This window comes from Elephas maximus, chromosome 23 (assembly GCF_024166365.1).
Source record: "Elephas maximus indicus isolate mEleMax1 chromosome 23, mEleMax1 primary haplotype, whole genome shotgun sequence".
Classification (NCBI taxonomy): domain Eukaryota; kingdom Metazoa; phylum Chordata; class Mammalia; order Proboscidea; family Elephantidae; genus Elephas; species Elephas maximus.
In genome coordinates, this window is record NC_064841.1 from 33049691 (window position 1) to 33068306 (window position 18616).

At 39.8% G+C, this 18616-nt stretch overlaps 1 protein-coding gene across 5 annotated transcripts in view; it reads left to right on the plus strand.

The window, feature by feature from the left end:
• The window catches only part of GOLIM4 (golgi integral membrane protein 4), a 98929-nt gene extending 81175 nt beyond the window's left edge, over window positions 1-17754 (plus strand). For 2 of the 5 annotated variants that reach the window (XM_049867308.1, XM_049867310.1), the window contains 7 exons: window positions 243-535; window positions 1323-1402; window positions 3313-3422; window positions 6501-6668; window positions 7179-7247; window positions 16044-16115; window positions 16702-17754. In XM_049867308.1, coding sequence (XP_049723265.1) covers window positions 243-535; window positions 1323-1402; window positions 3313-3422; window positions 6501-6668; window positions 7179-7247; window positions 16044-16115; window positions 16702-16851 — 942 coding nt within the window. In that variant the 3' untranslated portion in view covers window positions 16852-17754. Of the gene's footprint in view, window positions 1-242; window positions 536-1322; window positions 1406-3312; window positions 3423-6500; window positions 6669-7178; window positions 7248-16043; window positions 16116-16701 lie in introns of all 5 variants that reach the window. The other 3 variants (XM_049867307.1, XM_049867309.1, XM_049867311.1) reach the window with 2 other exon arrangements.
• Window positions 17755-18616: the final 862 nt, after the last annotated feature.

Consider the following 18616-nt stretch of genomic DNA (forward strand, 5'->3'; position numbering starts at 1 on the left):
CATACATTTAAATAAGGTTTGAAACGTATTGCTTCTCTTGTGCTCTGTGTTCCATGTGAGAGGCAGCACATTGAAAATCTGTCACATGCCAGCATATTGGCAAGCTCAGCTGTAAAAAGAAGCAAGGGCAATTTAGAGAAAGTTGGGAAACAGGAACCCTGGGACTCTATGCCTTCTGGGTTTTTCATGAGAAGCAAATGAATTTGTGGATAACTCAGAAGAGTTGACTGCTTTTTCCCCAGGCGTATCCTTCCACCAACCCAGCTACCAAATTCCGATCACCATTTGAGGAGCAGCTCGAACAGCAGAGACTGGCGGCAAGGCAGGCGGAGGAGGCCCAGAGATTGAGAGAACGCCAGGAAGCTTTGCACCAGCAGAGGCTGCAGGGACACCTGTTGTGGCAGCGGCAGCAACAGCAGCAGCAGCAACAGCAGCAGCAGCAACAGCAGCAGCAGCAGCTTCGGGAGAGAGAGCTGGCCCGGCAGAGGCAGGCCGAACACGAGGAGGGCCAGCAGCAGCGCCAAGAGCAGCCACGGTAGCCTTCCCCTCCTGATGGGCTTAGACAGCGCTTACCTGGTTTTCATAAGCAGACTTAAAACAGTTTTGTGTAGTTGTCGTCCTTGAACTCGAGAGGCTCATATTGCTTGTGTAGGTGAGGTAGTACTTCTTGAGAAATGCCAAATATTAATTTTAAAAACTATTTTTTCTGCTTAAAAATTATAGTTTAGGTTTCAGAATAACCTGGCAGGTTTTGTGCTAATTTTATTGTTTGGAAGGTGTTCAACCTTTTTAAGGTATCTTTTGAAACTGTGTATGGAATCTTTATTATACCCAATTGTATACAGAGCCCTATAATCACTCTCCTGCTAACCAAAAGGTCGGCGGTTCGAATCTAACAGCCGCTCCTTGGAAAACTTATGGGGCAGTTCTCCTCTATCCTGTAGGGCTGTTATGAGTCAGAATCAACTCCACGGCAATGGGAGTGGTAATAGGTATTGTACGTTGTGTATGTATGTATATAATATGGAGCCCTACTGGCGCAGTGGTTAAGAGCTGTGCTGCTAACCAAAAGGTCAGCAGTTCAAATCCACCAGCCACTCCTTGGAAACCTTATGGGGCAGTTCTACTCTGTCCTATAGGGTTGCTGTAAGTAGGAGCCCACTTGATGGCAGTGGGTTTTTGGTGTGGTATACATTTAAAAAATTTTTTTTCACTGCTTTTTGAAAAACCTTGTTTATCATTACTGTAAAAGTGAATGACCTATGTAGAACTGTGCCACCTAATCAGTATCACTGAATTTCTGATGTTTGTGTCTCTTACAGGCAACAAGCTCGCTATGATGCTGTGGACAATGATATTGTTCAGGGAGCAGAGGACCAGGGCATCCAAGAAGAGGAAGGAGGTGGTGAGACTTCTTAAATGATGAGTGTTTAGTAAATTTACTTGGTAGTTGTCTTAGTCATCTAATGCTGCTGTAACAGAAATACCAAAAGTGGATGGCTTTAACAAAGAGAAATTTATTCTCTCACAGTCTGGTAGGCTGGAAGTCCAAATTCAGGGCACCAGCTCCAGGGGAGGGCTTTCTTTCTCTGTCAACTCTGGGGGGAAGGTCCTTACACTCAATCTTCCATTGGCCTAGGAGCTTCTCTGCGCAGGAACCTCAGGTCCAAAGGACGCGCTCTGCTCCTGGCACTGCTTTCTTGGTGGTATGAGGTCCCCCTGTCTTTCTGTTCACTTCTCCCTTTTATATCTCAAAAGAGATTGGCTTAAATTGTAGATTAATTTTGTAGATTGAGTCAGCATAACTGCTACTAATCCCATATCATTAGCATCATAGAGGTAAGGGTTGACAACACATAGGAAAATCACATCAGATGACAAAATGGTGGACAGTCACACAATACTGGCAATCATGACCTAGCCAAGTTGACATATTTTTGGGTGACACAATTCAATCCGTGATAGTAATATTATATAATATTGATAAGCTGTTATGCACACGTGAGTAAGTGCAAGGCAGATTTGTGAATCACGGGTCTTTAATTGTTACATGTTTTTCTTAATTCCCCAAACAGTACTCACTGGTAGCCAAAATTATCCAGGATAATCTGTTTCCAAACATTTTCTCCATAGTTTAAGTTTTGTATGTATTAAATAGTTATTTCATTGGACTTTTATGGTTTAGGAAATTTCTACATTTTATCCTTATCTTGGAAGCCTTTAGATCATTGTCTTTAAATGTTTCCACTTTAGTCAGTAGTAACTTTGATTTATTGTGAATATCTACTGGTAAAAATTTATCAGCGATTGCTTACTGTGGTCTTAAAAGTAGAAAGTAACTGTCTCTCTGGCAACACTAACACTTACATATGCATCCTCTTCTAAAGAGTCTAAAGGAAGGTGATTACACAAGCTCCCTCAATAGCCTGTTCTGGTATTTTATAGCGCTTAGAGTCAAATTGTTTTCCTTATGTCCCCCATGTGGCACCTGAAGCTCTTTTGTTCATTATCAGCAAGACTATGTTTGTTTGTTCCCTTCTTTACTTAATAAATCTCTCTGTGCACTTGAAACTTGATGGCAAGTTACCCATGTGTTTATTTTCTATAGAGTAACTACTGTCTACGTGTTTAAACTTTCCTCTTGCGTCTCACTTATTTTAAAAAGTTATTTGTTTTTCTCTTTATATGCTCTTAAAATTTTGTTTATCTGAACTTTTTTTTCCCCCCCAAAAAAGAAGTAAATGCCTGCGTGAGTATAAATGTGTGGCATATCTCTCTTGTGGCTGTCATCATTTCCATTTCAGAGAACACGGATGGATCATATTCATTTTTGAGCTCTACAGATGATGGGGTGTTCTTTTTTCATTTCCTGAAACATGATCAGTTTCTTCTTTTGATACCTTGTTATTTCCTCTGATATTACCAGACATTACCAGACATTACCAAACGTTACCAGACATTACCAAACAAGCAATGTGCAACTGCCTGAGCCTTCTTTTATCAAGAAAAGTTCTTACTGTTCTTGCTTTTTGTGCAGTGGGGGCAAAAAAAAATGCAGTCTGTTATTGACTTTATTTGAGAGGGTTAAAATGGTGTCACTCATCCACACGATCTCTTTTAGGCTCAAAGTCTGGAAAAAGGGCATAACTTTGTTCAGCAAAGCTGCAGCATAATGCCCTATGTTGAGTTAGCCTGGATGGAGGAGAAACTGGGTGACATGGTCTCTAGGAAAGAGCACTGGTGGGGTTTTTTGAGTTAGAAGATTGCTGCTTGACTTATATAGGTCTGATTTTAGTTTCTTTGCTTTTCTAGCTTATGAAAGAGAGAACCAGCACCAAGATGAAGCAGAAGAAGATGCAGGTAATGGACATGAACCTCGAGAACAAAGGCCCCAAGAAGATAACCCAGAACCTGAGGCAGATGTAAGTGTCCTCCCTTCTGGTCATAACTCTTGAAAACTCATGAGGCAGAAAGGAAATGTGCAAGTTTGCCTCACACCATGCCTTTAGCTCTAGACACGTCTGTTATTTCATCAGTACAGAAGGAAGGTGGCTTGCATAAGTATATGACACGAGTAATGTTGTTGACTATAAACCATGATGTATGATAGGAATGCGTTAAAGATTACTCTAGGAAAACATCAAAAGATTGCCCCTCAGAGGATTTTTAGATTGGGAAAAATAAAACTGAGAAAAGCAAAATTGAGAGGCATTGAAATACATAGTAACTCTGAACAATGGAGAAAAACAAGTGTGGGAGTTGGAGAGGGGATCAGAAAAAGGAAATTCACCTTTCCTGAGTGTGTCTGGCACTCTTTTAGGGCTTTATATGTGTCATGTGACTTTCTGTAATCTAGCAGTACAGTGGTATTTTAATAAATACATAGATAAGAAAGTACAGTTTGAGAAATGAAGAATTGCTCAGATACCATGATGTTATAGAAAATTTAGCATGTAGATAGGTAGAGACCTAATAACCAGGAATGTTCTTTTGTGTTTACCAAAAAAGGACCAGTTCAGCTGGACAGTCCAGGGCCTTGGCCCTGTCAACGAGTAAGGCAAGCCAATGTTGAGAGACCCTGTGTTCTTGAATTTATACGTAGATGATTTGTTTTGCTCTCCTGTCGTCTTTTGCTGGTAAATCAACCACCATGTTTTTAAAATTCAGTCTGTGCCTTTATTATAACTCCTGTTTTTATGGATTTAGTGGACTTACGTTGTTGTTGAGTGCCGTGGAGTTGATTCCGACTCATATCGACCCTGTGTGACAGAGCAGAACTGCTTCATAGGGTTTTCTAGGCTGTAATCTTTATGGGAGCAAATCACCAGCTATTTCTTCCTTGGAGCCACTGGGTGGGTTTGAACCACCAACCTTTTCAGTTAGCAGCAGAGTGCTGAACAGATGCTTAATATAGTCTTCCTTGATAATCATTGAGAAAGTCTTCCTGATGGGTACTTAACCAACTTTGATGCAAAGGGCTTTCCCACTTAACTTGCTCTGAGATGTCACAAACATACTTGCCTGCAGCACGGAATGCGAGCTCTGGAATACTTTCAGGAGAGAACAAAAGTGAGAGAGCAAGAGAGTATCCACGAGACAGCGAGAAAGCAAGATTGCGTGCAGAAGCCTGCGAGTGTCCCTGAGAAGGGCCGAAGGGGGTTGGGAGAGGATGAGTGCTCCAGCCACAGGCGTTTGGGAAGTGCTGTGTACAGTTGTGTAGTGCCATAATACCTACCTACTAAGTCCGCTATTCTGTCTGCTGCTGACGTGTTCTGGGGAACACACGAGGAAACACTGGCCTTTTTCTACCATGCCTTCTTTTAATTAGAAATTATCAGCCCCTTCCGTCCCTTTCTTCATCTCTTCTTAACTGTTTTATTTGAATTTGCCGACTGTGCCTGTTAATCTTTATTACTTGGTTGGAGTTGGAGTTAGGGTATCCATTTTTATGAACTTCTGTGAAAATTTAAGCCTTTTGCAGAAGTATTTTTTCCTGAAGAAAACATGTTAATTTTTATTTCCACACAAATTATTGGTAAAACACAAAAAGAAATCCACGTAATAAGAGATCATGGAGTAATTAGAGCTTAGTGTGAAGCCGTTTGCCACTCTCCCCCTTCCCAGGGAAGCACCGTTTGCACTTGAATGAAGTATAGGGCCGGGGATGTGCAGATAATGTATTGGCTGAGATTACACTCACCGCTTGAACGTGTTCAAGGCTCTTAAGTGAACTGAAGGAGAATCTTTATGTCCAGAGAACATCCACAGAAACTAAATTCTACTCTGTAGCTACTTCACCTTCCAGAAGCATGTGCTGCTTTAGGAAGTGTCCTGTTTGTGACGCTGGAGAGATTGGGGAGCTCACACAAACATCGGCATTCCTACCCATCCGAGTCTCTACAGCTCGGAATCTTCGTGAGGGAAGTGTATTATCATAAAAGGTGCTTTGGGAGCTTAAGTGGAAAATCGAGGTAATTCCAAAGTTGAAAATACAAAGGGCATTTTTTGAACACAATATCCGAGAACTACCCTGGGATGCAGGGTGAGTTGGGAGGGGGGATATTTTTTCAAAATATGTTAGCAAAGACTGGATTAGCTCTGTTCTTTTTCCTCCTGTCCCTTAGCAGTGCAGCACCTTTCAGTTTCATGGTTGTGTTTGTTATAAAAAGCTTTCTTCTGTGCTAGGAATTGATCCTTTACTTTTGAGTTAGCCTTCTTTGGATCTTGTCTCCTTTTCAAGCCCTCTTCTTACATTCTGTCTGGTGTGGGCCTTCTCTCCTTTCAACTACCTCTAGCTCCCCGCACCAGAACAAAACAAAACCAATTGCCTGCAACGTGACCCTGACTCATGGCGACCCTATCCGTGTCAGAGTAGACTTGTGCTCCACAGGATTTTTGGTGGCTGATTTTTTGGAAGTAGATCACCAGGCTTTTCTTCTGAGGCACTTCTGGGTGGACTCAAACCACCAGCCTTTTTTTGTTTAGCAGCCAAGCGTGTTAACTGTTTGCACTACTCTAGACCTCCATTGTTCACCTATTACACATTAAAAATTGCTTGGAAAGGAAAGTTTGTATAAAAATCAGTGTACCAGTGAAAGGTGTTACCTTTTTCCCATCTAAATTATCCCATTTTAATTTGTTTTCTTTTTTTTTTTTTCCCTCCTACCTGGTCCTTTGGCTTTTGTGAGCTATTTTTCTTATTGTCTATTCAGTTGTGCTTACCTTATTTGTGATGGTAGGGTTTGAGAACTATTTTGGAATCAGTTGCAGAAAAGAAGTGCTATTTGTACTTCACCCTGGTTTATCAACCTCTGAAAAACCAGGATTTCTGTCTTTTGACAGTGGGAGGGTTGCATAGTTGTGAGTCTTGACCAGGGTAAATCCAAACAATCCAGGGAAGGGCGGTTTCATTTTCTGCCTGTGTGTGGCCTTTCAAATGAAGTTAAATTTGATCCTGGGTTTTGAAGTGGGGAGGGTCACTTTCTATTAAACTTTTATAGAGGGCAGCTGTAGAAGATATAAACCCAGCAGACGACCCTAATAATCAAGGGGAAGATGAATTTGAGGAAGCCGAACAAGTGAGAGAAGAAAACCTGCCGGATGAAAATGAGGAGCAAAAACAGAACAATCAAAAGCAAGAGAATACAGAAATGGAGGAGCATTTGGTGGTAAGCAGATGCCTCTACCGAACCCAAACCAAACCCATTGCTGTCGAGTCAATTCCGACTCACAGCGACCCTGTAGGACAGAGTAGAACTGCCCCATAGAGTTTCCAAGGAGTTCCTGGTGGATTTGCTTTGCTGACCTATTGGTTAGCAGCCATAGCTCTTAACCACTATGCCGCCAGGGTTTCCGATGCCTCTACAGAGGGCGATTTTTAACCTGGATAGTTTAATGGACTCCTGGTTTTTGTAAAAGGCTGGTCATAAACTACATTGACAGGAAGTTTGCCACTTTTGTTGGTTTTTAGGCCATTATATGAAATTATATGCTTGCCCTGTGAGAGAGATAGCAGTGGATGTCCTGGGCTTTGTATTGTAAATGATTATTCAGCATTTCCTGGCCACTGATGCATTCAGAGTGTGCTTTCATGGTGGCATGCTTGCTCTTTGTCTCAGTGCACTGTGAAACCCATCTCCAATGTACTGTAATGTGAGCCTCTCCTTTTGTTTCAACAGATGGCAGGAAATCCAGACCAGCAGGAAGATAATGTTGATGAACAGTACCAGGAAGAGGGAGAAGAGGAGGTAGTAAGATTTAATGGAGGATTCTGGTCGAATCGCTTGGTCTCTCACACTAACCTTATGTATAAAGGAAACCTTAGCAGCGTCGTCTTTGACACACTGTATAGAAATGTTCAGAAAGACCTAAGCGGGATAAAAAATGGTGGTTTGAAGAGGAAAGAGACCATGGGGTGGACACATCCATTAGAAAATAACAAAAAACAGGGAAATGGAATCCGTTTCTCTGATTCTCCCTGGAAATTTCGAGTTAAGAACACATTTGACTTTGTAGGAATTGTGGATTTAGATTTATGTGATCTTTTTGTAAGAATATTTTCTCCTGTCTCTTCCCCTCTTAAAAGAGGGAAGGACAAAGCTCTGTATGTTGAGGGAGCCTGGCCTAACTAAGCCTTGTGACTTTTCCCTGGAGACATCTCTGCAGTGCCTGCCTCATAAAAGGTACCCCATAATATTCATCGGACCAGACTGAACGCTCTCCAAATGTTTCTGTAAATTACTGTATCACTCCTTTTGCCCTCTTCACTCATAAGACTTCAGTATCTTAATTAAAATTTAGTAATAAAGAAAAATATGTGAGGAGCTCAGTCGAATAAAATGCATTTGGATAGAATTACTTGTCATTTTAATTTGCTTTTTACTGTAAACTTTAAGAATATTAGATTTTATGCATTCCCTACATTAGTGCCACATTCATGTCACTGATGAGTGCTGCTTGTTACCGTAGCAGTTAGCCACAGCGCTCCACTGTGAGGACTGCCGAAGCTCTGTACTTGGGAATATGACATGTATGTGGCCAAAGTGCCATGTTTAGTCTCTTTGTGGACCACCTGATGTTTCTCAGATTAAAAAAAAAATTAAAGCCTGGTTCACGGCTACGTCTCAGCCAGCTGCCTCACAAACACATGGCTTTGGCCCTGAGGGAACTGCACCAGAAAATGGACAAATGGCAGCCTGGACAAACGCTCCCCCACGCTAGAGAGCCTGCTCTGGATTCGTGTGCTCTGCTGTGCTCACACCCACAGTTCCCATGGCTGGGTCTGTTCGTTCTCATTGCATCTGCCAGCTTTTCAGAGCTAATGCTAAAATGTGTGCTTAGCCCACAAAAACAGGAAAGGATGTAGCTCTTTACAACCATTGGCAACATCTGTAGTCCCCTGCGATGTTTTTACTCTCTGGCTTTTCTCATCCTGGTGTTCATCTTAGTCAGGATCCTGAGCTGTCATGTCAGAAAAGGGCATTAGAGAATTAGCAGCCTTGAATATTAAGACATTCAGCAAGAAAAAGATATTCATCTAGGCTTCTCTTGTAGTAACAGGATAGGTATACTAATATTATTTTGCTTCATTATGTCAGGTGCCAGGAATCTTTATGGGATTAAAAAAGTTCACCTTGGTTTCTTTTTAAAAATTCAGAAAGGTAAACATAAAATATTAATCAGTAAATACTGATTGCTTTTCATTTCTATATTATCATCAATTAAGATAGAGGGAGAAATCGAGGGTTCAGAGGTAGAAGAGACAGAGAGGGGACATGGTGAGAACACAGAGGAAATTGTTTTCCTTGGCAACCACTCACTCAGCAGCTGCTCATCTCCCTTCAGGTCTGGTGAACTGACCAGGGCCCTTTTTCTCTCTCTGCACCTAGCCTTAGGCTCTAATTCCTTTTTTCTAATTCCCTGCCCAGAATTCCTGTGTCTGGGATGTGTGTCCCTACTTTCTGATTCCCTCTTGCATGGGCTGCAAGCAGCCATGCCCCTTTCATTTAGACCTGTTGCCTCATGCCTTGATTCTGCGCCACGTGGCTTTCCACTCTGCCCCAGAATGTCTCTTGTTCAGACTGTGCTGTATTTTTCTGGTAGTTTCTGAGATGCTTAGTTATTGGATCTTGCCTCCTCTTTCCATTGTTCCCAGTTCTTCAGTTGAGAGGGAAGGAGAAGAGTGGTTCCCAAATACCATTCAAGGACTAGGGATAGTTAGATATGAAGTTCTCAGCAGACTTCAGCAAAATGAGAAAAAATGAGGGGAGTGTAGAATGGGATAGGAGCCCTGGTGGTGGCATAATGGCTCAGCTGTTAGCCAAAGGGTCAGCATTTGGAATCCACCAGCTGCTGCTTGGAAACCCTATGGCGCAGTTCTACTCTGTCCTGTAGGGTCGCAATGAGTTGGTTGACTTGACGGCAATGGGTTTGGTTTTTTTTTCTTCTGTATGTGAGAACAGTTATTGCATTGTTCTTAAGTGTATATGTATGAAACGACATATATGGAATCACTCTGAAAACAGTAAAATGCCACGTAACTGAGCGTTGTTTTTATCTCCATTAAATCTCAGAGTCCTCTCACTGTTGCAGCTAACTGCTAGGAAGTAAGGCCAGTGCTGCCATCAGTTCCTTTCCTTCCCATCCCACAGTCAAAACTTTTGCTATTGGCATCTGCTCCTAGGGAGCAGTTCACCAAAATTGTAGACTAGAACTTGGAGAGTAAAAGACTCAAAACAAGTGACTTTTAGGAAATTTGTGCTATCTGTGCCTTCTTTCATCTTAGTGCAGCAATGTTATCCTTCTAAGACATAAAAATGACTCTTATTAACCAGCAATCCTTGTTTATTGTTTGGGGTTGTGAGGGAGAAATATGTTTATATGGTGATCCCATCCTCATGTTACTTACATTCTAGATTTTTTAATCTATTTATGAGCAAACAAGGACTCCCTGAGTGGTATAAATGGTTACATGCTCAATTGCTCACTGAAAGGTTGGCAGTTTGAATCCACCCAGAGGCACCTCGGAAGAAGGCCTGGTGATCTGCTTCCGAAAGGTCACAGTCTTAAAAACCCTATGGAGCCCGATTCAACCCTGACACACATGGGGTCACCATGATTTGGAATTGACTCAACAGCAACTAGTTTGGGTTTTTTTGGTTTATGAGCCAAACAAGTTATAGCATTGCCAAAAAGTACTAGCTGCACTTTAAAATTATTTAAATGTACAAAAAGAATGCATGATTAAATGACGCTGGAAAAAGCTAAGTGCCTCAGTTTACCCAATTAACTGAAAACAGGTTGATCTGAACACTTGGGAGAGTATAGCATAAGGTTCTATGGCTACCCTCTGTGGCTACATATACACACACACAGCTGCATGGGATTGCCAGCCTGTGAACCACCATGTCAACAACAATCCAGATGGCAGAAGGTGTTCTGTTAAACATTACTCAGCTAGCAGTGGCGTGGATCACTATAGCTAATGTTGCTATGGCCTTTCATTTGTCACATTCCACCCACCTCTTTAGATCCTAGCATTTTTGACTACTTAAGGTTCAGCTTTCTTGTTTCTGTCTTGTTCCATAACATCTTTGATGGGTCAAAGAAAGGCATTAGTACACATGGGGCCAGAGCTAGCCAAAGCCCATTTCAGACTCAGTGTATCTTTTTGTTTTTTGTTTGACCATTTATTAACTTTTGCCAAATCCTATAGGGCCCATTTCTAAAATGCCTCAAACATTAGATTTCAGAGAATAAAAATGAGTAAAGAGACACTGTGTTGGAAAATCTTTTCTTTTTAATTGTACTTTAAAGGTTTACAGAGCAAATTAGTTTCTCATTAAATAATTAATACACATATTGTTTTGTGACACTGGTTGCGAACCCTGCGACTTGTTAGTATTCTCCCCTTCTGGACCTTGGGTTCCTCATTTCTATTCATCCAGTTTTCCTGTCCCCTCCTGCCTTCTTGTCCTTGCCCCTGGACTGGTGTGCCCATTTAGTCTCATGTACATGGTTGGGCTACGTGTATTATTGTTTGTTTTATGAGCCTGTCTAATCTTTGGCTGAGGGGTGAACCTCAGGAGTGACTTAAGTACTGAGTTAAAAGGGTGTCTGGGGACCACACTTTTGGGATTTCTCCTGTCTCTGTCAGACCAGTAGTGTTAGGAAATCTTTGATAAAGTGCTGTGTCAGCATCAGCAGGGTACTAAAGATCAGGTGTGGAAGACGTAATTGGTATGCCTGCATCATAAAAGAATAACATTTGACTTCTGCTTATGAATCTAAACATATTTTAAAGATCAATTAGAAAACTCCATATCATTTTTTTCCTTTTCAGTAATGCCTTTAAGATGAGTTTGAGTACCTTTGACCCCAAACATGAAGAACATACTACTAAAATAAAAAGTATATCTAACAGTATTCTCTATAAAAAAAAATATATATATATATATTTTTTTTTTTCTGAAATTTCCACTTATGGATTTCCTAAAGAGCAATTTAAATCAGTGGTTCCTGACTCATATTTTATTGACAATTGGTAAGATAAATTTTCTACAATAGATCCCAAGAGTAGAAAAGAAAGATCTTGTAAAAGCTTGATTATTTCACTAGCCAGAGACATTCTTAACCTGGCATTCCTTGTCACCCAAGGGTAAGGACTGGTTCTCAGTCTTTGCCGTGGCAAAGAGTCACCTTGGAGAGCATGTAAAAAATACGAATCTCTACGAGATGTCAGCCTTGGAGATTGGGATCTTGTCTTTGATGGGGCCTAGGAATCAGAATTTTTCACAAGTGCCCAGCTGATGCTGATGTTTGAGGGACACACTGTTTAGGGAAACTGTTGTAGGAAAGGCAGCCCTGGATGAGCTCTGGGGAGTCTAAACGTCTTGAAACTTGTATGTAAAATGCTGTGTGTTTGTTCTCATTTGCATCTTATCAAAATCTTAAAAGAGTCTGTGACTCCTCTCCCCCATGCAGAAAATTGAAGATCACTGATTTTTATCCAACCTCTTTATTTTACAGGTAAGAAATTTGAGGTTCAGAGAGATTAACTGAATTATTGAAGGCCACACAGCTTGTTCCTCTTAGAACCATGATTAGAACCCACCCAGGTCTGATTTTCATGGCTACCGTAATGGAGGATTTATTTGGTGTCAAGCAGTATACCAGGCACGTGATGAACATTGGGCGTAATTATCCAAATGCAGTCACCTGGCAATGAAGATAATGTTTTTTATTCCCATTTTGAGGAAAGTAATCCTCTGTCTTCGTTATCTAGTGCTGCTATAACAAATACCACGAGTGGATGGCTTCCACAAACGGAAGTTTATTCTCTCATAGTTTAGGAGGCTAACAGTCCAAATTCACAGTGCCAGCTCCAGGGGAAGGCTTTCTGTCTGGGCTCTGGGGAAGGGTCCTTGTCATCAATCTTCCCTGGGTCTAGGGGCTTCTCAGCACAAGGACCCCAAATCCTAAGGACACGCTGTTCTCTTAGCTATTGTTGTTTGGTGGAATGAGGTCCCCATGTCTCTCTGCTCACTTCCCTCTTTTATATCTCAAAAGAGATTGGTTTAAAACATAATCTAATCTTATAGACGGGGCCCTGCCTCATTATCATAACTGCCGATAATCCCATCTCATTAACATAATAGAGGTAGGATTTACAACACTTTAGGAAAATCACATCAGATGACAGAATGGTGGACAGTCACATAATATTGGGAATCATGGCCTAACCAAATTAGTACACATTTTCAAGGGACACAATTGAGTCCATAACAGCCTTATACTTGTTCATTGTTTTACACAAGTTGCCAAGGACTGAGGGTGTTATATCAAAAAGACACAGGAGTCAATATAAAGGAATTCCTATTGGCCAAAGATGGGAGTATGTGAGCATAGAATAGAGTAAGTGACTTAAATATACTGAATGTGTAAAGACCCAGGGTTATAATGATTCTCCAAAAAAAAAAAAGAAAGAAAGCAGATACTACTAATGATGATAACTCTTCCTTCTCACTGGACACTATGGAAGTGATTAAACCATCAACTCTTACTCTGAAAACTGGTAGTTTTGAGGAAATAATTAAAAATTTATCCTGCCTTTCTTGTACAGACTGCATCTTAGGGTAACCAAATAACTAATATGGACAAGTTCTATGTAGAAGTTAGTAAATGCAGAAGGAATGGTAGAAATAGAAAGTCACCATTTTGTGAACCCTAATTAATGATTGATTCAAGAAATAATGGACGAAATCACTAAATAAAGGGAGGTTGGAGAGCTCTGCCTTGGAAGGATCAGGCTGTCACAGTCTGCGCTTGCTGGCCACTTTAGCCTCACTGAAAGTGGGACAAACATAGGTACCTTCTGATGTGAGGAAAATATGAAATATACACCCCTACCTCTGAAATACCCCTACTTTTTAAGTTGCACCTGAGTGCTGACTTCCAGTTAGAGGAAATGTGGGGGCTAGATGAATGAGCGAAGTGACACCACAAGGAAGTAAACAATTCCAGAATGTGGGTCTTTTTACAGGACAAGCATGAACGATAAAGAAGGGGAGTGGAACCAGCCTTTGTTTGGATCATAATTAGAACAAACCAACCATAACACATTTTTTAAGACAATCAGGGAAATGGACTAGCTGATACCAAGAAATTATTCATTTTCTCAGGTGTGGAAATGACATTATGGCTCTGTGAGTGAAGAATGGCCATTATTTTTAGAGATGTACACTGAGGTATGTAGGAGCAAGATTACATCATGTCTAGAATTTTTAAAAAAAGCACTAAAGTGATAGATGATGCAAGTGTGGCAGCATCGAGAGAGCTCTTCAGCCTTCGTGGTGGTTATAGGAGTTTTGTTGAATTATTTCCATTATTTGTGCATGTTTGAAATATTTCATAATAAAAACAAATTACCTTATTGTTCCTACAGCTAGGAAAGCTGCGGAGCCAGAATTTTAGTTCAAGTCTGACTCCGTAGTCTGTATCGGGTGGGCAAGCTGGCCTGCAGCCTGTTTTGTAAATAAAGTTTTATTGGAATAGAGCCGTGCCCATGTGCTTACCTATTGTCTATGGGTGCTTTTACACCACAACAGTAGAGTTGGGTAGTTGTGACAAAGACCTTATGGCCTAGAAAGCTAAAAATATTTATTATGTAAACTCTTTACAAGAAAAACTCGCCAATCTCTGATTTATATATTCTCTTCCATACTGCATAGCTTCAAGTCAGTTTCTCCCCCCCCATAAGTATACCCACGTTTAGTATTCAATAATAATTTGTTTTCATTTTAAGGCTATATAGATGACATGTTAATAGAAATCATCAGGGACACTTAATAACTGAATGATGTTTCAATTCATCAGACCTTCATATAATGTAAAATAAGTACTTCATTGTTTTCTTCCTAACATCCTGTGAGGTGTTACTGTGAGATTCTCTAAGGGCAGAGGAGATGCCATGAACCACTGATAGAGCCATACCAAACCAACAAACCAATTGCTGTAGAATTGATTCTGACTCATAGCAACCGTATAGGACAGAGTAGAACTGCCCATTAGGGTCTCCAAGGCCATAAACCTTTATGAAAGCAGACCCCTGCATCTTTCTTCTGTGGAGTGGTTTGTGGATTCAAACTGCTCATCTTTTGGTTAGCAGCGAATGCTTAACCACTATACCATCAGAGCTCCTTGATAGAGCCATAAAGTGAGACTAAGGTGTTTTCTCTTTAGCTCGATGCACCAGGAAAATGAATACAAAATATGCTTGGTGCCTCAGTCCTCAGAATGTATTTGGTGTCAGTGTAGTAGCTGGTTAGAAGAGGTTCATGAAAGCTGGGCTCTGTCTGGGGCATCTGTGGTGGGCCAGGTTCCTCCCAAAGCTGGTCTTGAGAGACAGCAGTTCATTCGTGTCTCACCTGGACTGGACACCTTGAGATGGCCCATCATTTTTTGCTCCTTGATTATAACATCTGCGTACTTTACTTCCCTTGCCTGTTTTTCAGATTTTCAACATACCCGCAATTCCGATTTTACCACAATTCTAGGAGAGCGAAGTCTTTCTTTTGGCCCCAGGACACTACATTGTGTTTAACTGATGCTCAGTGGTTTTTAAAAATGTATTCAAATGACTTAAACCTTTTGACAAAATATGGTCTTCAAAATCATCGACAAGTTAGACAGCACTTTACTCTGTGTTTTTGTGGAATATGATCCGATGCATTAGAGATTGTTTAGCAAAAATATCATTAGGCTGTTTTCTTTGATTTGCATTTTGACATAAATAATGGGGATCAGTGAAACACAGTAATAATAGAGTACGTAAAGGAAAAGCACTTGAAACAGAAATGTCATGTTAGAACACTAAAGCGAAGTAGGGATTTGAGGCAGTGTAATAGACTGTTTCATGAAGAATTTGAAATAATCACCCACATGCTATTTTCTAGATATTTTAGCCAGAAAATTTTATTCTTAATTATCGAATAAATGCTTTAGATTGTTACTATCTTATATATAGGCAGTGGTGTCTATTTTCTGTGCAGATTTTTTTTTTTGCATCGATTCATTGATTCATAGACTAATTTATTCCAGTGTATTTATTTAGCAGTTGTAATTGTGCTAGGTGTTGAAGACAGTGAGTTGAGTAAAACAGTTGCCTCTTGCCTTCATGGGACTTAAAATCTACCAGAGCTTTCAGAATTCTGTAGTTGTTTCCACTTGGAAAGGGGGGATTTTTAGCTTTATAAACCGAATTTCTCCACATGTTACACTTGGGACTGTTAGTTCTTATCCAAAGAAATCAGAAATTCAGACACAAAGTTCTAGATCAGAATCAGTCACATTGACTTTTATGGTAGATGTATTATACCTTTCTTTGTACCTGATACATAAGTCACTCATTAACTTGTATCTTTTTTTTTTTTTAAGTTTAGTTTTGTTTTTGCTACTTTGAATGAACTCTCTGGAGGTCAGAATTTATTGTTGTTGCAGTTGTTTAAGTGATAAAAATGTCATGCGGTACCTCTGCTTTGTTTCAGATTCAGGAAGATTTGACTGAAGAGAAAAAAAGGAAATTGGAACATAATGCTGAAGAGACTTACGGTGAAAATGTACGTGTAGGATACATATATATCTTGCACGTGTATATGTATGTATGATATTTTGGTGTTCAAACAAGGTATAGAAGATACATATTTGTATTTGTATAATTTGGTAGAGGGATGCTTACTTGCTTATCTTGAGGTGGTGGTGGTGGTTAGGTGCTGTTGAGTCGATTTTCCACTCAGGGCACCCCTGTATGACAGAGTAGAACTGTCCCATAGGGTTTCCAAGGCTGTAATCTATGGAAGCAGATCACCAAGTTTTTCTCCAGTGGAGCCGCTGGGTGGGTTCAAACCGCCAACCTTTCAGTTAGCAACTGAGCACTTAACCTTTGCATCTTCAGTGCTCCTGAGGTACCGGTGGATGATGGTATCTCAGAGGAGCTACTGAGTTTAACAGGCCAACTTAGAATTAGGAAAAGTTATGACAGCTTGAGGATTAGGAGAAACGAACACTGTTGTCTCTAGGATTATTTTTCCTCACTTGTTTCCTTTTGCTAAAAATGAATAATTTTAAACCTTTTTAAGAGGAAATTGTTTACATCGCTAACTGTATTCTCTATCTCTTACTTAGTGTTTCTCTTTTTCTTTTAAGGTTGATGATAAAAACAATGATGGAGAAGAGCAAGAAGTTCGAGAGGACAACCGCCCCAAAGGCCGAGAGGAACACTATGAGGAGGAGGAAGAGGAGGAAGAAGATGGTGCTGCTGTTGCTGAGAAATCACATCGAAGAGCAGAAATGTAGCTGTGCCCAATCCCACAGACAGTGCTCAGCCAAGGGAGTCTTCTCAAGCTGCTCAAAAATAAATCTGCCTACTGAACTCTAGGATATTTAATTACAGAAATTAAGAATTTAGACTTTTTTTAACTTTTGTATTAGAAATAACTCATACATTTATATGAATATATTTTGATAACCTAGGTTAGAGCTTCTTTTATATTCAAGCTAATCATGAAGAAGAAGGAAAACAAAGAAAACCTTAGGCTCTGACTCTCATTTTTCGTAGATTATGAGATGTTGGAAAGAACAGTTTTGTGTATGTTTCAACTTGTTACCTTTCCGCCTTGTAGTTCCTGGTGTTCTGTTTGACTTTGATAAAGTGGAGGGTATAGAAAACAGTGAAATGGCAAGATCCTGTGCAAACTTTAAGGGGAAAGGTCAGTTTATTAATTGCTGCCTTTCCCAGGTTCTGATAGAATTTTCACCTGTGTATGTGTCTCTGGAATGAGATCCAAATACGAAGTGGCATGCAGTTGGAAGGGCATTTTTTTTTAAGCAGAGTAAAGACATTGTTTTTCAGATTTTTCCAGATCGGTTACAAAAATGTTAGACATTACTTAAAATCATAGCCGTTCTGCTTGAGAGGAACTAAATTGAAAAGTGAAGCAGTACTAAAGTTCATGCGACAGTATCCTGGCCTTAATTAGATATTTCAGTGTTCAAACAAGGTGTGTAACACATCAGACTATTAACCTTTAGGAAGGACTGATGCGTTGTTTAAAAACTAACTTAGTGTGTATGGGTGGTGTGTTCTACGTGAGAACCCATTCTCAGTATTTTTTTAAGTCATCCAGTGATCCCCATGTTTGAGTATTTAGTTCTCTACAATAATATGTACGTCCCCTTTGAGCGCTGGACCTCAACACATAGTTTGATGACAAGTATGAGTATGAAGGCACACCTAACTGTATAATAGGATTATTTTTTGAAACCATACAAGATACACATGATGGTGTACAACTTCATGACTTTTGTATTTGCTGAGATTGGGTCTGCTTTTTGCCTGTGTATAAGCATTTTAATGATTATGAATTATAATAAATCCCTATGATAAAAAATTAAAAACCAAAAATTCCCCTTGGATAGAGACATATCTCAGTCATAATTATAAAGCTTTTTAAATATGTAAGAACTAGGCAATATAATTCATATGGATGTGGTTTTTAATAACACTCAATAAAGTCAAATTTGTTTCTCACATCGTATGAATGCAGTTGCATATTTTAATAACCGCGTTCATGTATGGTTTTGATTATCCCAGTTGAGTGATTGTGTTTGTATGCATAGGAATGCTTTGTTCAAATGTATTTTGGATTTTCAGTAATCAAATCTTACCTTTATGTATAAAAACCCTTTATGTAATGTAAAATGTATAATATTGTACATAATATTCAGAATACAATTATTTTGGTAAATTAGTTTGTATTTTTAATGTCCCAGTTGCAGTATTTAATTATTTGAAATATATTGAAACTTGATAATAGCCAATAAAGCCCTAAAAAGCAAGTAGTAAATCTTTTTAAAATATGCGACTTCTTATTGGTTTCTGATCATAAAACATTGTTTATTTCGTTTTAATAAAAATAATTTTAAAAGGTACTAATCCATATTAATGAATTATACAATAACTTTCCCAGTCTGCTCCTGTTTTCCTTATCTCCTCTACTGGATTGGCACATCGCCACCACCCCCCTTTCCTAAAGAAAGCTTAAATTTTATTTGAGCTAGT